The following is a 19779-nucleotide window of genomic DNA, read 5'->3' as shown; positions in this document are numbered from 1 at the left end:
GTTGCTCTGTTTGTAAATCACATTATTGTTTATGCTGCATTGTCTGCCCTTATTACACATCAGTATTGTAAACAATAACATTAAAATTACTGAAATTACTTCTCTAAAGAGATGGCTTTTATTCTTCAGTTACTTTTTTTTTTTCTTCCCCTACACAGGTCAAATAGGGAAGAATGCAGTGATACCCATGCAAACCTTGCTCATAAATCATGTCACAGCTGTCTTGGGTATGAGAATGAACTGTTATTCACACCAGACCGGTCCACAGCTATATAATGAGATCATCCTTCTCCCTCATACAGTCTGAGAATGACACAATGTTTAAATAACTATGGGAATTTGAATTAATGATTTATGAACAGCTGAAGCTTTTATTTCTCAAGTTGTTGTAAGCAAAGCCACTCCACTGTATTTAATAAGATTAGATGGCAAGGAAAGAGAAGAAGAATACAGTAATGTTTGCTGTGTCTGCCACATCTTCCACATTTGAAGGGATGGTGAAGCTATGGGTGAAATACCCCATCCATTTTGACAGCATATGACAGTCATAGAAATTGCCTTTTGTGGAGGTAGAAAACTTGATGGTTTTATTTTAAGGCTTTTGAATGCTCTAAATATTCCCTGGCTCATTTTGGGATTTCCATGTGAAGATTAGTTAGCAGAGTTCAGTTAGGTAGGAATTTTAAGTATTATTATTTTAAGATAAAAGGAAAAAAAAATACTAGACTGCATAGCAGTTTTAGCTGCCATTTACAAAACTTGTTTTGACTTTTTGACTAGTTCCATTCTGCTGCCCTAATGGGAAATACAAATCTTTTGCCTGTCTCAATAAAAGTACTTAAAGTTTTCAGTCTTTCTGAAAGCTTTTGCTATAGACTCCAGTGTTGTAATGTCAAAGGACCAGGTCATGTTATTGAGGCAATGGACTACTGGGAATGTATCTGAACACGGGTGTAAATGTGCATGTGTGCTGCACAGGTCCCCTCTCTGTTAGCTGGCAGGTGGGTTAATGTTGTCTGGCAGCCTAACTCACACCTAGCTGCTTGTTCACTCCATGCTAGCAGGTGGGAGGAGAGACTTAGAAGGACAAAAATGGAGAAAGACTTGTGAATGGATATGATAGTTTAATAAAGAAGAGAGTGGATGGCGAATGTACTGTAGAAGCAATAAGTTGCTGCTTCCTGCTAGCAGCCTGGTATGTGAGTCACACTCTGAACAATGGCTCCTTGGAAAAAACTTCCCCATGTGGCTCTATCCCTTACCACAGTGGTATAGGGTAAAGAATGTCCCTTTTGGGTAAACTGAGGTCAGCTGACCCCTCTCCCAGCATCTTTACCTCATCCTGTAGAGTGGGAAACAGAGAAATCATCAGTGCTGCAATTGCTGCTTGGCAATAGCAAAATCCCTGGTGTCAACACAGTGTTGTTCACAAGCCCAAAACATAGCAATGTGCAGGCTGCTATTAAAAAGTTAAATCCATCCCTGTCAGACACCTGTGAGTGTGTTCAGTCATCTCTTCTCTAGGGCTGTGTTGTTTGTGGAGGGAAAGGTAAAAGGGAAAAATTATTAAATGTTGATTTGAGCTCCCAGGTAGTTAGTGCAGAAATTGAGTGAACATCAGCATGCGTGTGTATACAAATAGATATCTGTGCTTATCTGAGGAGCCTTTAAAGTTTTTTAAAGGCAATATCAAACCTCACAGTAAATGAGAACATAAGGTTGCATCATATCTAAAAGCCTGATAAACTGGTATATCTGTATGTCTTACAATTGTTTGGCCTAATCTTAAGATATTTTCTTTCTTTTTTTTGTTTGAGTGGGTTTATCAGTGTTCATGTTTCAGTTTGTTATGCAAAAGCTACTTTAGCACTCCCTCTTGCTTAAGAAAAATATCCTATGCCATGGCAAGATTATCTACATGAAGCTTTTCAAATCACCTTGGTCCTGTAGGCTAGCCATTTGACCAGTAAGAAATAGGATTTGAGGTTATCCAAGCAATAAATGCATTTCTGTTCCTTCTGCAGAGGAAAGAAGTCATGCCTTTGCCTATCCTATCTATTGACCACTTAGGAAGAGGGGAACAGGAGGGCTACAGAGGCAGCACTGAGCATAGAAACTGTCTTATTTGGGGCATTTTTAGATGCTGACTCCCTGCTTTGTCAGAGACTCAGTAACAGGAATGCCAAGCACCTATGCTTTCAGAAATGCATAATTGATTTGGAAATACCAGGTGGTCAATCTTGGCACTGTGATTGCCTGAGTAATTGGTTTTTAGAAGTTGGAATTTCTGAAATGAAATGGGGATTTCTACTTCTGGGATGCTGAGGGCCACTCTCTATCCTTGATGTAGGCTGTTCTGCCCTGCTGTTGTATTCAGTTTACTGTTTTGGTTATTTTTAGTGCCTAAGAATGCATTTCTACAACTGCTGTCAGAAGAGGTTCTATGTTTGTGTGCTCCTTAAGCTTTCTGCGGATGATTTTGTTATCATTTCCTCAATTCTGCTATCCATTTTTCTCTGTGGTTTGCTTTGTACATCTGTCTGCAGTGGCTTAAGGGGTCAGCTTATGTATTTCAAAAATTGTGCAATTTCTGTGATAATTTCCTTGGTAAATTAGGCAACGATACACTCAAAGGGATATTCACCATGAATAGTTGGGTGCTATCATTATGATTGGTGTGAGGGTTATCTCTTTAGAGGAAAGACATTAGTGTACATGAACTTTACAACGTGAACTATGCCATCCCAGCTTTAAAGCAAATGCAGCAGAATCCTGATTTTGTAAATAGGCTACAGCAATATTCTGTAAGTTTTAATTCAGAAAAAAAAAAATTACATTGCAGGTCTACGTTCATCGGTCTGATTTCAATCTCAGTGAAAGGCAAATCAGAGCATGAGGGATGTTAAAGTCTCTTACTCTAAGTTGTGTTCTCTGTTCACAGATGTGGCAGAATACATGTGTTGTGACTAATGTGTCTTTTCCCAACGCGTGATGTGGTAGAAAGGACTTTGCTGCTTTCAGTTACTTGATGTTTCACAGAAGTCCAAAGAGATTTTGCACAAAGTCTGAGGGAAACCTGTACTTTAAAAATCGAGTTAATGACTCCCTCTGCCTCTAGAAACCAAATTATAGCTCTGAAGTTTGTGAATCCTGAGCTCCTCCTTGCTTATGCCACTCATAGGAAAATATGACTGTGTTTGGCTGCCTGTACTAAAAAAAAGAAAAACAACATTTGCACTTTGTGATTCAGTTGATGCAGTTGATGTTCAGCTAAAGTTGCAGTTTCACTCTGTGCGGAATTGAAACTCTCATGCTCTTGGCTGAGTGATGGGCAGTTCCTAATATGAGAAAAATTATATCAATCTTAGTCCAAAAGAGACACCAATGTGATGGTGCAGCTATCGAAGCTGTCAAAGTTTGAAGCTGCAGATTGCCGGGGAGGTTTCCAAAGGCTGTGGGTGGCCATAGAGAGTCGCTGGGTTAGGTGGCTGTGCACTGTGCCTTAGAAAACTGGCATGTAACTAATGTTAGTGGACGTTAAGCACCTCGTGCTTAAGGTCTGCTCCAGTGTAATGCACCAGAGAGATGATTGAAGAAGTCAACGGTTGCAGTTCAGTCTATGCCCTGCCATTCTACTACATATGATGACACAATTAAGCACATTTGCTTTACAATGAAGTGAACAGCCACAGGTAAGTTGAAGCTCACTTTCTGCTCTGCTTTTCTGGTTTGTTTTGGTTCCCTTCCCCCAAGTCTCATTCACTTAATAGACGTTCTTCCACAAAGAATTAATCTTGAGAGACTTATCTGCTTACATCAGGCACACAAGCAGGTCTCAGTTAAGGGCCAGCTCTTGAAGCTGTTAGCAACAGAAATGAACCTCCGATAATAATAATAAAAGAAAGAATTAAACTTCCAAATCTAAAATATTGTTAATGTCGGTCTCACTTTGTCTCTTTGTGGTCATAGAGCTTGCACTTAAAAGCATAAAAAAAAGAAGGAACTCAAGCTTCTGCAAATCTATGTTGTCTGAAGTGAATGCTGCGTTTGCGTAACACATCTCTCCTATGTGATTTACGTTGCTTTCTCATTCCAAACGTTCCTTTGGGTTTCCCCATGGCATCTTGGAGTCTTTATAGTTCCTTGAGGTCTAACACTATGGACTGGTAGACAACAAAGATTAAAATGAAAAGCATGCTCAAAAGTGGCAGAGAACAGAGAAAGTTTCACCATAAGATGAAAACTAAACAACAACAACAAAAAAAACTTTTGTTGCAACAGCACATAGATTTGTGAGCAATGGGGGAATTTGCTTAATAAGGAAAAAAAATTGAGCACTCAGTTATTTTTATGGGGAGTGGAGGAGTAATGGAGGTAGTGCCGTTTTAATTTTAAAGCCAGATATTTGAGGAAGTGGATTGCAGCAGTTGTTTCATGTTTAATTCTTTCTCAAGCTGCAGTTCAGCTGAAGAGAAGAACGATAAAGCAGTGGTTGCTGCTGTTGTCTTGAGTGAGTTATGCCACTCCTCTCTACCGGATCTGAACCAGCGAAGACCTCTTTTACGCTGTTTTCTTCTGCTCTGATTTATAGTTTTGTCTTATGACAAATCTTTCAGAGGTGATAGCGCACGGAAAATGGTAGGTGAACATTTCACTTTAAAGTTATTAGTGCTCTTGGGTTGGAGCTGCTGGAAAAGGTTTTCAAGAATATATTCTCCTATTTTGCTTTTAAATGCCCAAATTTGCTGGGGTGTCTGTAAGTTGTAATTTTAATGATAGGAAATGAGAGTTTTATGCTAATATACTACAGGAAGAGTATAGTAAAGTATTTTCTACTAGATGTAATTTCTGTGTTGCTTGTTGCTTTCTGGCTTTTCATGCTTCCACCTTTTAAAATGCTTAAGGAACGCTTACAGAAAAGCTTTATTACAAAACATCTAGCCCTGCTGTTTCTGAATATTTGAAGAATGCCACAAATCAAATGGAGTTCAATTACAGGTTTGTGCATGTGCTCAGTTAATATTGGAATATAAGTATTTCTGAAATCTTAAACACAAACGCAAATCACAGAGAAAGGGACATCTCACATGCATATCTTAGCTGTACTTCTAAACTACATTTCTGAATGCAAGGACTTCTGCACTAGTCAATACTGCCTACTGTTAGGAACCAGCATTAGCATAGGTATAGACTATATGACATCCAGAGGTCCCTTCCACCCCTTTTGATTCTGTGATTGCTTATTTCTTTTCATTTCATCTGTCTTCTTTATTTTTTTTCTAGTACAGTAATGGGCACAAAGCGTGTTGCGTGTAGACAGTTACACAGCACTTGACTGCAACAATTTGCATGTGAAATAACACATTAGAGGGACATGGAGAAGCAAGTTTTGCAGAGAAATGAAACACAAGGTGTCTAACAGCAAGGCGCTAGCTCTGCAAAGGCACCCATATTCCTAAAAATACAGAAGCAGGTGTGTGTTCAAAATCTGAGCATTTTACAAGTCTTGGTAGGCAATTTTTTGACAGCTGAAGGAACTTTCAAAGATGTTCCTGAAGACTTTGATGTCCCAGATTCATTGCACCTCCTTTCAGGCCTCTAGTAGTGCAGTGTCTCTATACCCAGGCAGCTCCCTCCATGCTGTGAGGGCTAAGCAGAATTGCAGAGGGGCCCCAGTCTCCTCTCCTGCTTACTTCTAGATTCCAGTGCAGTCCAGGCTGAAGGCACTGCACTGAGGAACACAGATAAGTGCCTAGAATTTAGTCCCTGAGTGTCGTATCTGAGTACAAATGCACGGATTAAGTTGGTGATGATCTAGGTAGCAATGTCATGTTGCCCAAGTACTAAATTAGAGCTTGAATGGAGGGGTTTGACTTGGCTTAGCAACCCTAAAAACTTGATTCTGACTAACTTTTCCTCAACAGCAGCAAACCTGTGGTTTGCAGCAGGTTTTCCTTCCTTATTTTAAAATAGCCATTCAACACAGATTCCAGTGGTTGCCAAGGACATTCTTTTTCCCAGGCTTGCTGTCATGGCATGGACTTGGTTGAAGTGCACCAATAAATAAAACTAAATTCACTGTCACTTAGCAGTTTTGCTAGTCTAGTGAAATGTCATTTATGTGAATAATTCCTTGTAAAGAAGGAAGGCAGAATGTTCACAATAACATACCCAAATTTCATCTTTTTATTGAAAGACAGACCCTTAGTTTTCTATGTAATTAATTTCAATGGTAGTGTCCCTCCTTCTCCCTCCCACTTTCTTGCACACATTAATTCAGAAATAAAGAAGTCTTTAAAAAAAATTGGGGCAGTCAAATGAAACAAATGTATTTTATCTTCTCCACATTAGCTCCCATCTTGCTCTGATTGTTCTTATTCATTGTTTTTATTCAAGTGCTTGTCTACTTTAGGAAATAGGAAGTTAAGCATCCTCTAAAGTTGACTGGTGAGACTGTACTAAAGACACTGGTGAATGAACTGTTCCATGTCTTCATTCTGGGTGAATTTCCAAAGTGAATTAATATATACCAAATGAAGGTTATTTTGATACAACTGATGATTCACAAGAGTTGAAAATAATGAGATATGACTCACTGGTTAGGAAATCATGAGCAGCTTTCCTTGAGTAATTGTAAGAATGTTGGACTATGGCTACCAATCTGGATATTTAACCACGTTTCCATTTTCTGTGGACTCACTGAAGAGAAGAAAACTCTGTAGCTCTTCTTCAGAAAAGGAAATGGGATCATGGTGGAGAAAGGGCTTCCAGGAATATTTTATGATTTTCAAATGCCAGAATAGAGAGCACAAGATCTGCATTGGATTTTTGCATTTTTCCACCCATACTGAAGCCTTATATTCAAAAGCTGACTGAATGAATCCCCAAAGCGATTCTATCTGGTTGTCGAATCTAGAGAGCAGAAGTGCAGCGCTGTGAGAGGTCTGACCTAGCTTCTCTGCCTTTTGCTGCCTCTCTAGTCAGTATAGCTCTCCTCCAGATATGGAGATGAACAGGAGATTTAGTACTGTTATCTGGAATAACAAAGGAACACAGTTATACTTCCATACTGAAAGGATACACTACTGTATGTAAACAGAGCATAAAACAGGAAGTCCACGTCAATCAATGTCATATACTAAACATATTCAAGGGAACTCTCAGTAGTGTTTTCCCATGCTGTCTATGCAGTGAGTGGGTCCTTGAATGCACTGAATTATTATAACTCTTTTAAGAGACATACTCAATTTTTAAATGCCTTTTATTTTTATATTTACACCTACAACTAACATAAGAGACCTCTGGGCCCTCTCTCCGTGTTGGACAGTGAAAATGCAAGCTGTTATTGTCTGGTTGTCTGAGTCACAGCCATTGGCTGGTTTTGGTTAACCCTGCAAGTATTCTGGCTTATAACAAATGAAGAACGCTTACATGAAATTTGAATTAGACATGCAGCTGTTTGTGTGCTTCTGAAATTTTATGCTGGATTTTAACTGGCTATATATTTTCTTTGGTTCAATTGCTTCTCAAAATTTACTTTGTTCATTTAGGTGTATTTTGCAACTGCAATCTGTTGGATATCTAACACTGCTTACCCTTAAATAAAGGAAATTCACAGAAACAGGCTTAATTACATACCTTGCTGGTTTTTTTTGTTTTTTTTGGGTTTTTTTGTTTGTTTGTTTGTTTGTTTTTGGCTTGTATGTTTTTTAGAAGATTCTTTAATTTCTTTATGTTTCATTATTTTGGGAGTGATATTTGTCTTATCGGTGCAATATTTAATTATAATAGAGGAAAAAAAAAGCATTTGAGGAAATGTCAATACATGTCTTCCCCCAGACTTAGAATCTTTCCTACAAATCCATTCCTGGCCAGCATGAAAAAGAATCCTAGGTTAGCCATGTGTTTGGTTTACCCCGGTACATGGTACATTTGATGTCCTATGACATTTATTACCATTGCATTTGATTAATACCTCCCTACTTCCTTATTTTTAGGTACAACATGCAAAGACATCAAATGCATTGCTGTTTGTCTTGCTCTTCTTATTTCCAATGCTGCTGTCAGGAAACTGGTTTCCCAAAACTTTACCCTGTGATGTGGAAGCCTTTGAAGGTACTGTGAGAGTAGACTGCAGTGATCGCCGCCTCACGGAAGTCCCCAGAGGGATCCCTGCAAATGCAACTAACCTGACCCTGACTATTAACCATATCCCTCATATCTCTTCAGCATCCTTTATTCAGCTTGAAAACCTTGTGGAGATTGACTTCAGATGCAACTGCGTGCCTCCCAGACTGGGGCCCAAAGATAACGTGTGCACCACACCACCAACAATTGAGAATGGCAGTTTTGCTGCTCTGACAAGACTGAAGTCATTGTACTTGGATGCAAACCAACTGTCAGAAATACCCCGGGGTCTTCCTGATACTTTACGTTTGCTGAGTTTGGAAGCCAATAAAATTTTTTCTATTAAGAAAAACACTTTTTCAGAGCTAAGAAATATAGAACTATTGTATCTGGGACAGAACTGTTACTACCGTAATCCATGTAATATTTCATTTGAAATTGAAAAAACAGCCTTTCTGAATCTGAAAAATTTGACAGTACTATCCCTCAAGTCTAATAACTTAACTTTTATTCCACCCAACTTGTCTTCAACTTTAAAGGAATTGTATATTTACAATAACAGAATTCAAGAGGTTCAGGAACATGATTTAAGTACCCTTTACAACCTAGAAATTCTTGATCTCAGTGGCAATTGCCCACGTTGCTATAACGCCCCATATCCTTGTACTCCCTGCCCCAATGTCTCAATTAAGATTCATTCAAAAGCTTTTTATTCCTTGAAAAAATTAAGAGTTTTGAGACTTCATAGTAACTCTCTTCGGAGTATACCGAGCAGCTGGTTTAAAAACATAAAGAATCTCAAAAATCTTGACCTCTCTCAAAATTTCCTCATAAAGGAGATTGGAGACGCTCAGTTTTTGAAGCTTATCCCCAGTCTTGTAGAGCTGGATTTGTCCTTTAATTTTGAATTGCAGATGTATTCTCCATCCTTGAATCTGTCCAAGACATTTTCTTCCCTCTCTAACCTGGAAATCCTAAGAATCAAGGGTTATGTGTTTAAAGAACTGAGAGAAGGAAATCTAGATCCGTTGCTCAGTCTTAAAAATCTGACAGTATTGGATCTTGGGACTAATTTTATCAAAATTGCTGACCTAAGAGTGTTCAAGAAATTCCAAGCCCTAAAAGTCATAGATCTCTCAGTGAATAAAATTTCTCCTTCTTCGGGTGAAAGTAACATTTATGGATTTTGCTCTGATCCCAGGATTACAGTAGAGCAATACAGCAGGCAAGTTTTACAAGAGATGCATTACTTTAGGTATGATGAGTATGGTCGAAGTTGCAAGTCCAAAGACAAAGAGGCTGACTCCTACCAACCTTCAGTCAATGGAGACTGCATGAGTTATGGACAAACTCTAGATTTAAGCAGAAACAATATATTTTTTGTTAACTCCATAGACTTCCAGGATCTTAGTTTCCTCAAATGCCTCAACTTGTCAGGCAATGCCATAAGTCAAACTTTAAATGGAAGTGAATTCAGCTACCTGTCTGGATTGAAATATCTGGATTTTTCTAACAACAGGATTGATTTGCTATACTCAACTGCTTTCAAAGAGCTGAAATATCTAGAAATTCTAGATCTGAGCAATAACAAGCATTACTTTCTGGCAGAAGGTGTTAGCCACGTGCTTAGTTTTATGAAAAACTTGGCCTATCTGAAGAAGCTGATGATGAATGAGAATGAGATTTCTACTTCTATTAGCACAGGGATGGAAAGCCAATCTCTTCAAACTTTAGAATTTAGAGGAAATCGTTTAGATGTTTTCTGGGCAGACGGGAAGAAGGAATACCTGTCGTTCTTCAAGAATCTGACCAATCTGGAACAACTGGATATTTCCTCTAACATGCTCAGTTTTTTACCTCCTGATGTTTTTGAAGCTATGCCTCCAGAACTCAAGGTACTGAACTTAACCAGTAACCGGTTGAAGTCATTCAATTGGGGAAAACTCCACTTCCTGACCAAACTAGTAACTCTGGACCTCAGCAATAACCTTCTGACTACTGTTCCCCGAGAGCTGTCCAATTGCACTTCAACTCTCCAACAACTGATACTGCGAAACAATCATATTACACGGTTAACCAAATATTTTCTCAGAGGTGCCATTCAACTGTCATACTTGGACCTCAGTTCAAACAAGATCCAAATAATTAAGAAATCTAGCTTCCCTGAAAATGTCATAAACAACCTGAGGATGCTGCTTTTACACAACAATCCTTTCAAGTGCAATTGTGATGCAGTGTGGTTTGTTAGGTGGATAAATCAAACTCAAGTGGCAATTCCTCTTCTGGCCACAGATGTGACTTGTGCTGGCCCAGGGGCACACAGAGGAAGGAGTGTGGTATTCCTGGATCTGAATACCTGTGAGCTAGACACATTCTATCTGATCATGTATGCTTTATCAACTTCAGCTGTCCTAAGTTTAATGATGTTTGCAGTAATGAGTCACCTCTATTTCTGGGATGTGTGGTATAGCTATCATTACTGCACTGCCAAGTTGAAGGGCTATAGACGCTTACCTTTACCAGATGCCTGCTATGATGCTTTTATTGCCTATGACAATTCAGATCTGGCTGTGAATGAATGGGTGATGACAGAATTGGTTGAAAAGCTGGAAGATCAAAAATCCAGACAGTTCAATTTATGTTTGGAAGAAAGAGACTGGCTTCCAGGTCAGCCAGTCTTTGACAACCTTTCCCAGAGCATTCAACTGAGCAAAAAGACCATATTTGTGCTGACCAACAAGTATATTAAAAGTGGCTCTTTCAAGACAACATTTTTCATGGCCCACCAACGACTTCTAGATGAAAAAATTGATGTGATTATCTTGATATTTCTTGAGAAAGTATTACAGAAGTCCCGATATGTTCAGCTGAGGAAGAGGCTGTGCAGAAGTTCTGTTCTGGAATGGCCAACTAATCCTCGATCTCAGCCCTACTTCTGGCAATGTCTGAAAAATGCCATAGCTATGAACAATACCCTGGCTTACAACAAACTTCTCCAGGAAACTGTTTAACTTTACCACTCCCTGTAAAATACTTTTATGTGTGGTGAGGAAAAGATACTGAACTTGCTATGGAGAAAATGTGGAAGTGGAGGGGGTAAATATAATTGAGATATGATAGCTGAAAGTGAAACGCACAATCTGTTCCAAAGATAATAATTCACTTGTTTTGCTATGACAACATTAACTATAAACAGTTGCCAGCACAGATGTTTAGCTGATGCACACCTCATCCAGCATTTGCAGCAAGAGAAGATGATGCAACACTGTCACCACTCCTAGTTTCAGTTCTCTAGAGAACATCTGACATCACCTGGCTGGGTCAAGTGTGAGTGAGACAATTGCTCAGCTCTAGTTCCCAAGCTGCCTGGAGGAGTCTGGCCATGCTTAAGTTTGCTGCTGTTTGGATCACTGTTGGAGTAAATGTAATGTCAATAGAAAATTATTGTTAATGCATTTGTGTGTATTTATGAAAACAGGAAAAACAGAAAATGTTAATTTCATAAAATACTTTAGGTGAATTTCGTTTTTAGGAGTTGGTGAAATGTATGCACAATTATCTTTTCAACTCAGGCATCCATCTGCTGAGCCTACCATCTCTGCTTGACTGGGCAACAGCTCTAGCCACTGGGGAGATGATATGCTAGAGGAACTTCTGGCAAGGACTTGGATGTGGTATGGGAGATCTCCCATCGCTGCATTGTCACAAAGGTTGAAAATTGGAGAGATTTTGAAGAACTTGCATGTACTAAAATAGGAAAATGTGAGAGAAGACGAGTCAGAAGAGCTTTCAGGCTGTGGGTAAAGAGGAGTTACAAGGTAAAGAGTGTCTTTGCATGGAGCTTGTGCAAGGGAGTGAGGAAGGAAAGCAGGCCAGCAAGGATAAGCTGAGGGGATTAAAAAAAAAAAAAAAAAAAAAAAGAAAAAGAAAAGAAAAAGAAAAATGGTAGGAAGAAAAAAAGAAGTTGAGAGAGATGGAAAGAATAGTAAAAAACACTGGCTACATTATGATGTGGTAGAAATCCTCCAACTTACTGATAATTTCCAAACGATACATTCATTTTGCATTTCACTCGCAAAGAAGTGCAGCTTCCCTGTTTCCACCAGCGCCCTCCATGTTTATGAACTGGCACCATGTCAGCAGATCCAGCCAGTGCTGGAACATGGGACCATGCTAAAGTGGCTGAATCATTTGCCTCTGCCTGCCCTCACTTTCTCCAAAACAAAACACAATTAAAATAATTCCTTTGCCTCTTAGTTCTCCCGGCAGGTCTATTTCCCACAGCAGTTGCTGAAAGTGTTAAGTGGGGAATGGGCCTGACTTTAGAGCCATCCTAAAGAGGAAAAGGAGCACTGTTCAGAAAAACAAATACTTGAGCCTACTCCCTGCTTTAGGTCATAGTGCATTCTCATAAAAACACATGAAATTAATACAGCTGAAGTCTTTTCAATGACAATATAAACTTATGTGTGTTATGCCTTGCACTTCTGTTTACAGTGAAGTTTGGACAGCCTTTCTCATCTCTCTCAAAGCCTTTCTACTGCTTAGAATGTACTTAGCTGCCCCCTGCACTTCTTTACCTACATTTGAAGCCAGGTGATAGGACTAGAGGGAATGGCTTCAAGCTGTGCCAGGGGATGTTCAGGCTGGATGTTAGAAAACACTACTTCTCTGAAAGAATGGTCAGGCAGTGGAACTGGCTGCCCAAGGAGGTGGTGGAGTCACTGACCTAGAGGTGTTCAAGGAACATTTCAATGTTGCGTTGAGGGACATGGTTTAATGACAACTATTGGTGATGGGTGGATGGTTGGACTGGATCATCTTGTAGGTCTTTTCCAACCTTGATGATTCTGTGATTTCTGCTCAGTCCTTTCCTCAAACAACTCCTTTTTTGTTTTAGTTCTAGGCAACCAGGCACACAAGAATGCAAACACACACACACAAAAATAGCAAAACAAAAAGACAAACTTCACATAATATTACAGAAAATAAGAGGGTTATTTTTCACCCAGTTTGTCACAACAGTTTTATTGGTGAACAACTGAAGCATGAGAAAGAGGAGGGCCTAGTTAGCAGAGTGGATGTTTTATGGTTGTATTTTAAGGAATGCCTTGTAATGACTGTGTTTGTAAACCTAAAAAATCTGTGTCTGCAAATAGAATAACGTGAGATCTATTGCAAATCTCTTCATAAATGAATGCTAAAAATAAGAACTTCTATCCTTCAGTTACTGTCATACCATGTTTCCCTTTCTCCCCAAAGCACCTCTGTCCAGAGCACTTTTCTCTTTCTCAGCCTGAGTGTATAGTACTGGGGCATAAAATCACTTGGCATACCTGAAGTTGAGAGAAGTGTTTTCTAATCTTCCTCTGAGAAATGACCAAAGGATGGGTATGCAATGAGTGGCAATTGGTATATATACAAAACTCTGAGCTTGTGGTGTGGCAAGGGACTTACTCACGCTGTAGCACAAGATCACAGAGAGGCCAAGGATGCTGCATGTACCCTCTCTCTCTCTGAGAGAGATATTGACCAGTGCTATGATCTGAAGTGGAAATCAAGATATCTACTGACGTGGCACCACACACTGTTAGGGATAGTTCTCTCAGACAGAGCCTTCGTTACAGAGAAACGAGCCCACTGTCAGTTTCATTTGGCAAAACACTTCGCAATACCTGTGTTTTCCCCTGCAAATAAACACATAGCCAGGGGAACAAAGAGAGAATGAGGAGAAAGACTGAAACACCAATTTCTATATCTTTTTTATTTATTTTTTTATTTTATTTTAAGCTAAAATGATAATTTCTGCATCTCTTATTCTATTTCTGTGTTCCATGGTACTTTGGAGAGGATGTGCCTGCCCAGTTAGATAAGACAACCTTCTCCTTAAATGCTTCAGGACATGTACTGAGAAGGCCACCTATTGTCCAGGACTTCACATGTTTTTCAGGTTAAAGATTACTCCTGTACTCAAAAAACAACAGAATTTGTTTTAATATTTTTTGTTTTATTGTTGTTGTTAGTGAATGCATTTATTAAATAAGCATGTCCCTTGTCCCTTCTGGAATCTTTTATTATAATGAAGCACCAAGAAATGAAGTTCTTTGACAGAATTAAACGATGGATTTTTGACTTCAGGTATTACTTGCGTGATTGGTGTAGGAGTGTCTGAAATTATCCAGCACTGTAGAGTGAGAGGTTTTCTATTCCAGTTACGTATGGTTTTATAATGGTATATCTTGTGAACTGGCAGGAAGTCAATAAGGAAGAGGGTGAGGATATTTGGCAAACCTAACAGCGGACAACTACAGCTACATTAACAGGTTTAAGCTTCATTCTCTTTTCAGAGGTGAGATAGAGTCATTTGATAAATATCACTTATCCTAATGGAGTGGCTTAAGGTGAGTCAAAGTGGTTGCACAACAAAAGTAGGATTTCTCCCCATTAACCATGAGGTGTTCTTATGGTGACTAGGTCAGATGTAGGCGAGTGCGCTGCAGATGACTTCAGTTACATGAGTCATCATCTTGCTCCAGATTTACATATGCAGCCAGTGACAAGCTGGTCCTCAATATCACATGGACAGAAAAAATATCAGAAATATTATAAACAGCAAATGTGATAACCGAAATCATTCTTCATCATTCTCTGTTTCATTAGCAAGATTATACCAGATAATGACTACACTTGGTATTTAGTCTTCATGGCCTGAAACAGCTACACATGGAGTAGGGGGAAGCAGAAAGAAGGGAAGGGGAATGTTGGCAAATTTGTAAGATTTTTACAATTCTTCTACGATCAGCATAAAAATGCAGTGTTTATAGATATGGAGGTATCATTATTATGGCACAAGAAGAACAATTAAAACTGAATTAAACTCAGTGAAAAGTGGTGTGTAACACCCCTTCTTGAAGCATAGTGAGAGTGGTGACCAACTGAGCTAAATACAGCTGATGACTGGTTGTGAGTGTTGTTCCCCAGAGGTTGGTATTGGGACCCATTCTGTTTAAGATCTTTACTGAATATTTGGGTAAGAGAATTGATTGCACTCTCAGAAAATATGCAGACAACACAGTTGAGTGAAAGTACTGATCTGCCTGGGGTAGGAAGGCCCTACAGAGGTATCTGGACAGGCTGGATCAATGGGCTGGAGCCAATGTGGTGAAGTTCAAGAAGACCAAGCATCAGATCTTGCTCCACAACCCCAGGCAATGCTACAGGCTTGAGGCAGGGTGGCTGGGAAGCTGTGTGGAGGAAAAGAATCCAAGGGTGTTGATGGTCAACACTCAGCTAACATGAGCCAGCAGTGTGTCAAGGTAGTAAAAAAGGCCAATGGAATCCTGGCTTGTATCAGAAATAGTGCAGCCAGCAGGAGCTCGGAGGTGATTGTCCTCCTGCATTCAGCTCTGATGAGGCTGCACCTTGTGTACTGCATTTGGTGTTGGGACACTCATCATAAGAAAGATATTGAGGTCTTGTAACATGTTCAGAGAAGGGGAACAAAGCTGAGAAGAGTCTGGAGCACAAGTCTTGTGGGGAGTGGCTGAGGGAACTGGGATTGTTAAATCTGGAAAAAAGGAGGCTCAGGGGAGATACAACTACCTGAAAGGAGGTTGTAGCAAGACGGAGGTTGGCCGTTTCTGCCAGGTAACAGTGATAAGACTAGAGGGTATAGTCTCATGTTGCACCAGGGAAAGTTCAGATTGGGTATTATAAAGAATTTCTTCTCAGAAAGAGTGGTAATGCATTGGAACAGGCTGCCCAGTGAGGTGATGGAGTCACTGTTCTTGGAGATGTTTAAGGAAAGAGTAGAGGAAGTACTTAGAGATGTGGTTTAGTGGGCAATTTTTGTGGTGGGCGGATGGTTGGACTAGATGATGTTTTTTCCAACTTTAATGACTCTATGATTCTATTATACGGTTATATGAATATATACTTTTCTTCACATGTGAGGAATTTGAAGTTGACTCTCTATGAGAATGATATATATTGGAAAGGACCTCTGGAAGTCAAAACAGGTCTAATTTTATTTCCACATATCATTATCTTACTTATATCCTTATTCAGATTATATAAAGTTGGAGTACTTTGTAGGAAACCTGATATCCTGCAAAGGAACATGAATTGTGTGGTCTTTAAAAGACCACATAAAGATCCTTGTTCTGTAGTAGATCTCGTATTTGGTAATGGGTATCAAAAATTGCAAAAATTTGTTGTCTTCTGAATACCACTTGCCTTTTCTACTAAATGTTGATCTGAAGGTACCTAAGTATGGAAATAAGCTCTCATTTGCAGTGAACAAGACAATTAGGTCATTCCGGTTATAATTCTTCCCAGTTGCCTCTGAAATAGCTCATCATCATCAATTGTGTGTGTAAGTTAGCCTCCTAATTTGGGAAGATAAGTCGTGTGTCTAAATGCAAAAGACATACACATTCATCCACCATTATCTCCAGGAGTACAAATGGGAAAAGTAGGATACAGAGAAGTCAAACCATTTCTACATTGTGCATTTGCTGATGGTGAAACTGAAAAAGTGAATCTAGCCATCCAAGCTGTAAAAGAAAACTGAATGTGTTGCTTGGTTAACGATCACATTCACACTGCTTATATGGGATTACTTACTTAGAAATAGAAAAGCTGAGAATCAAATGTACTCACAGAGATAAATTTTCAGTTTGGGTGTACAGATTATTGAGGTTGTGCTGAGGTAGATGAAAGCCCACTTAAGTTATATAAAAATGTTCTTTTTTATTGTTTTGTTTCAGTGGGAGAGTATTTTTGTTCAAGGTATGCAGCTGAAGTTGTGATATCAGAATAACCAATGGTATAATTCTGTGGCCTTAACTATTTGGTCTTTTCTTTCCTTCCTTTATTGTTACTGAGGCATACTGATAATGGCAGAGTTTTGAGCAAAAGCAGACCTGGGTAACTATGCTGTTTTAAAAGAAATATACACAAAATAATAATTGTCTTTGCCACTGCAAACTCACTCAGGAACGTTTAAGGAAATAATGTTTCAGGCTCTTCTTAGCAATGGTATGATAAAAGAATTAACAATGGATTTGTATCATCATAGAAACTGAAGTTAGCTTGCAGAACTGAAGTTCTTAGGCTTCCATTTTAAATTTTAATTTTTTTTCTGAACATTTTCTTTTTTTTTACAAGCTATGTTCAGTTCTGCTGCCTTAGATGCTGAGTTTCCCTGTGCTGTACTCTGCATAGTGATATCTGCAAGCCTAACATACTTAATTAATACTTTTTGAATGACTCCACAAAAATGAGAGGTTCCAGAAGTAGGTGTTGCTTAAAAATGCATTCCCAATCTTGTATTTTTCCTAATCATGTTCAACTTTCAATCAAAGAGAGAGGCTGTTGATTAGAGTTTCTTTGAAATTGCTCTCCATGTATGAAGGAAAAAAATCTGAAAGTTAAAGCAAATGAATTTTCACCTTATATTCTCGTTTTCTTTTCCACAGATTATTCTGACTCACCACATATTCAGAATATTTGAGATCCACAGGTCTATGTGGAAGAATTATATTCAGACAAGATTATGTTTTTGAACATTGCAGCTGGATGCTACATCTCATTCATAATAAAATCTCCTAACTTAACTCTCCAGTTATCTTGGAACATATTTTGAAGGCTGGTAGAAACATAGTCACCAAGCTGTGCTCATTTATTTATTCTGAACTCACCTTTGTGATGCAAAAACAGCAACTTCCAAAAAAGGATTTTAGCAACCCTTGCTCCACTGGACAAACAAGTTGCAAACACAAACTGAAGACTCCCTCCTTCGCAGCCACTTTACTTCTACTTCTTGTGGCTGAAATTCTGTGTACGTAATCCCACTCTGAGGCGAAATCTAGTCCTTCCAAGATTCTTGTTCTTCAAGCAAATACATTAATCCCTTAGCAGTTAAATAAGTATATGTATACACATATGTATACATACACAAATATAAAAAACGCCTTCAGCTACGAAGAAAAAGAGTAATTTTTGATGTCATATTAACGCAGTTTCAACTATTTTGAATAATCCGTCAACAAATCTCACAGAAAGAACGTGGTTTATGTATTCAAAGGAAAAAAATAAAAAGACACAAACCCTGTAAATCATGCTGAATACATAATTCTAAAGAAAGAAGAACCTAAAAGTGCAAAACAAACACATCTGCTCAAAGTAGAATTCTATACTCAGGAACAAAAATGAACTGATGGTCTAAGTCTGGAACAGTTTGCAAGTATTTTGTTGTACTGGTAATTTTACATGTAGTTAGTCACATAAATATGAGAGAGAATAAAGGGTTTTTTTGTCATCTGTTTCTTACAGAAATTTATGCATTTCTTTTAAATCACTGAGCCTATTTTGCAACTGTATGTTTTAATCAAAACTAATACAACTACTGCATTATCTACTATGGAAATACATTAATTACTTATCAGCATGACTTATCTGTTGTTCACTGATTCACTTCCTGTATTACAGTATATTATCCAATATGTCCAGAATACACTCTAAAGACCTTAAATAGTGTTTGATTATTCCAGTATTAATGCCTTCTCATGATTTTTGAAAAAAACAAAAAACAAAACAAAAAGAAACCAACCAAAGAAATACAGGCACTATTTCTCTTTTGTATGTCCCTGGTCTCATCTTTCAGATCCCCTCCTATCCCTTTCTTTAGTAGACTGAAGAATGCCCTCCTTACAGACACTTTCCCCCATTTCTTATCCCTGATTTATGATCAAATCAATTCCTCATTTTCTCTCTCTTGAATAAATCATCTTTTCAAACAAGAAAAAATAAAACTCCTCTTTTTCAGTCTCTCATGGGAAGACATTTTGAACTAGCAAGTGCCACAATGAGTAGAGAGGTAAAAGAAGAAATGCTCAACTTGCTCCCCATCCAACCCGGCCTTGAACACCTCCAGGAATGGAGCATCCACAGCCTCTCTGGGCAGCCTGTTCCAGCACCTCTCTACTCTCTCTGTAAAGAACATCCCCCTGACATCAAAGTTAATCACAATGGATTATAATACATTGCCAAATGTATAGTAGAGCTGTGTAGCTTTTGTGTCTAAGCAATATAGTAATTATTTTTCATGGACTGATCTGGACAATTTCTTCAACTATAGCTAAATGGAAATTGTAGGGTGGCAGAATGGAACAATACAAATCGCATCATGATCAGAATTTGAATCTGATGTATTTCTGTTCTCAAGAAAGGGTATCATGAGATTGTTAGTTCTCAATGAATCCTCACATTCCCCTACCTGCTGATCATCATGTGCCTACCCAACCATCAAGTGTACGTATTGATTCTACTTCTTATTTTTCTTTATACATTTTATTGATCTTCTCCTTTATCTTATTTCCACTTCTTGTTTCATGGGAACTCTTTCTGCAGAGCAAACAAATGGACTCAACATTAATCTCAAATGCCTATATTCTGCATTATGCTTTATCCTCATTTTAGATGATAAAATTTCTCATGACAGCTATTCGCTTTGAAATATTTCATATGCATCCATATGCCTATACATTAAATAAAAGCATATTCAGGAAACAACTTCATATCATTTTAAAAGGATAAAGAAGAAATGTGCTTACATTGCAAATCCACAGGCATTTCTTGTTCAGTTTGTTG

The 19779-nt window shown here is 38.6% G+C and overlaps 1 protein-coding gene and 1 long non-coding RNA gene across 3 annotated transcripts; both read left to right on the top strand.

Annotated features, from left to right (window-relative positions):
- The first annotated feature begins 4456 nt into the window (after positions 1-4456).
- Positions 4457-11582, top strand: TLR7 (toll like receptor 7). 2 transcript variants are annotated; one of them, XM_032443767.2, is made up of 3 exons: positions 4457-4638; positions 7998-8115; positions 8230-11582. In XM_032443767.2, exons 1-3 carry the CDS (start codon positions 4636-4638, stop codon positions 11136-11138), a joined length of 3030 nt encoding a protein of 1009 aa, XP_032299658.2. In that variant the 5' UTR covers positions 4457-4635; the 3' UTR covers positions 11139-11582.
- Positions 11583-11806: 224 nt separating this feature from the next.
- On the top strand, positions 11807-17744 carry LOC146762651 (uncharacterized). The gene is made up of 2 exons (XR_014940643.1): positions 11807-11945; positions 17607-17744. It is a non-coding gene; the product is annotated as an uncharacterized LOC146762651 (long non-coding RNA).
- The last annotated feature ends 2035 nt before the right edge of the window (positions 17745-19779 follow it).

This window comes from Coturnix japonica, chromosome 1 (genome assembly GCF_054131305.1).
Source record: "Coturnix japonica strain WE chromosome 1, WE-NBRP24, whole genome shotgun sequence".
Taxonomy (NCBI): domain Eukaryota; kingdom Metazoa; phylum Chordata; class Aves; order Galliformes; family Phasianidae; genus Coturnix; species Coturnix japonica.
Note: the sequence above shows the minus strand (reverse complement) of the source record. Positions and strands in the feature narration are given on the sequence as shown.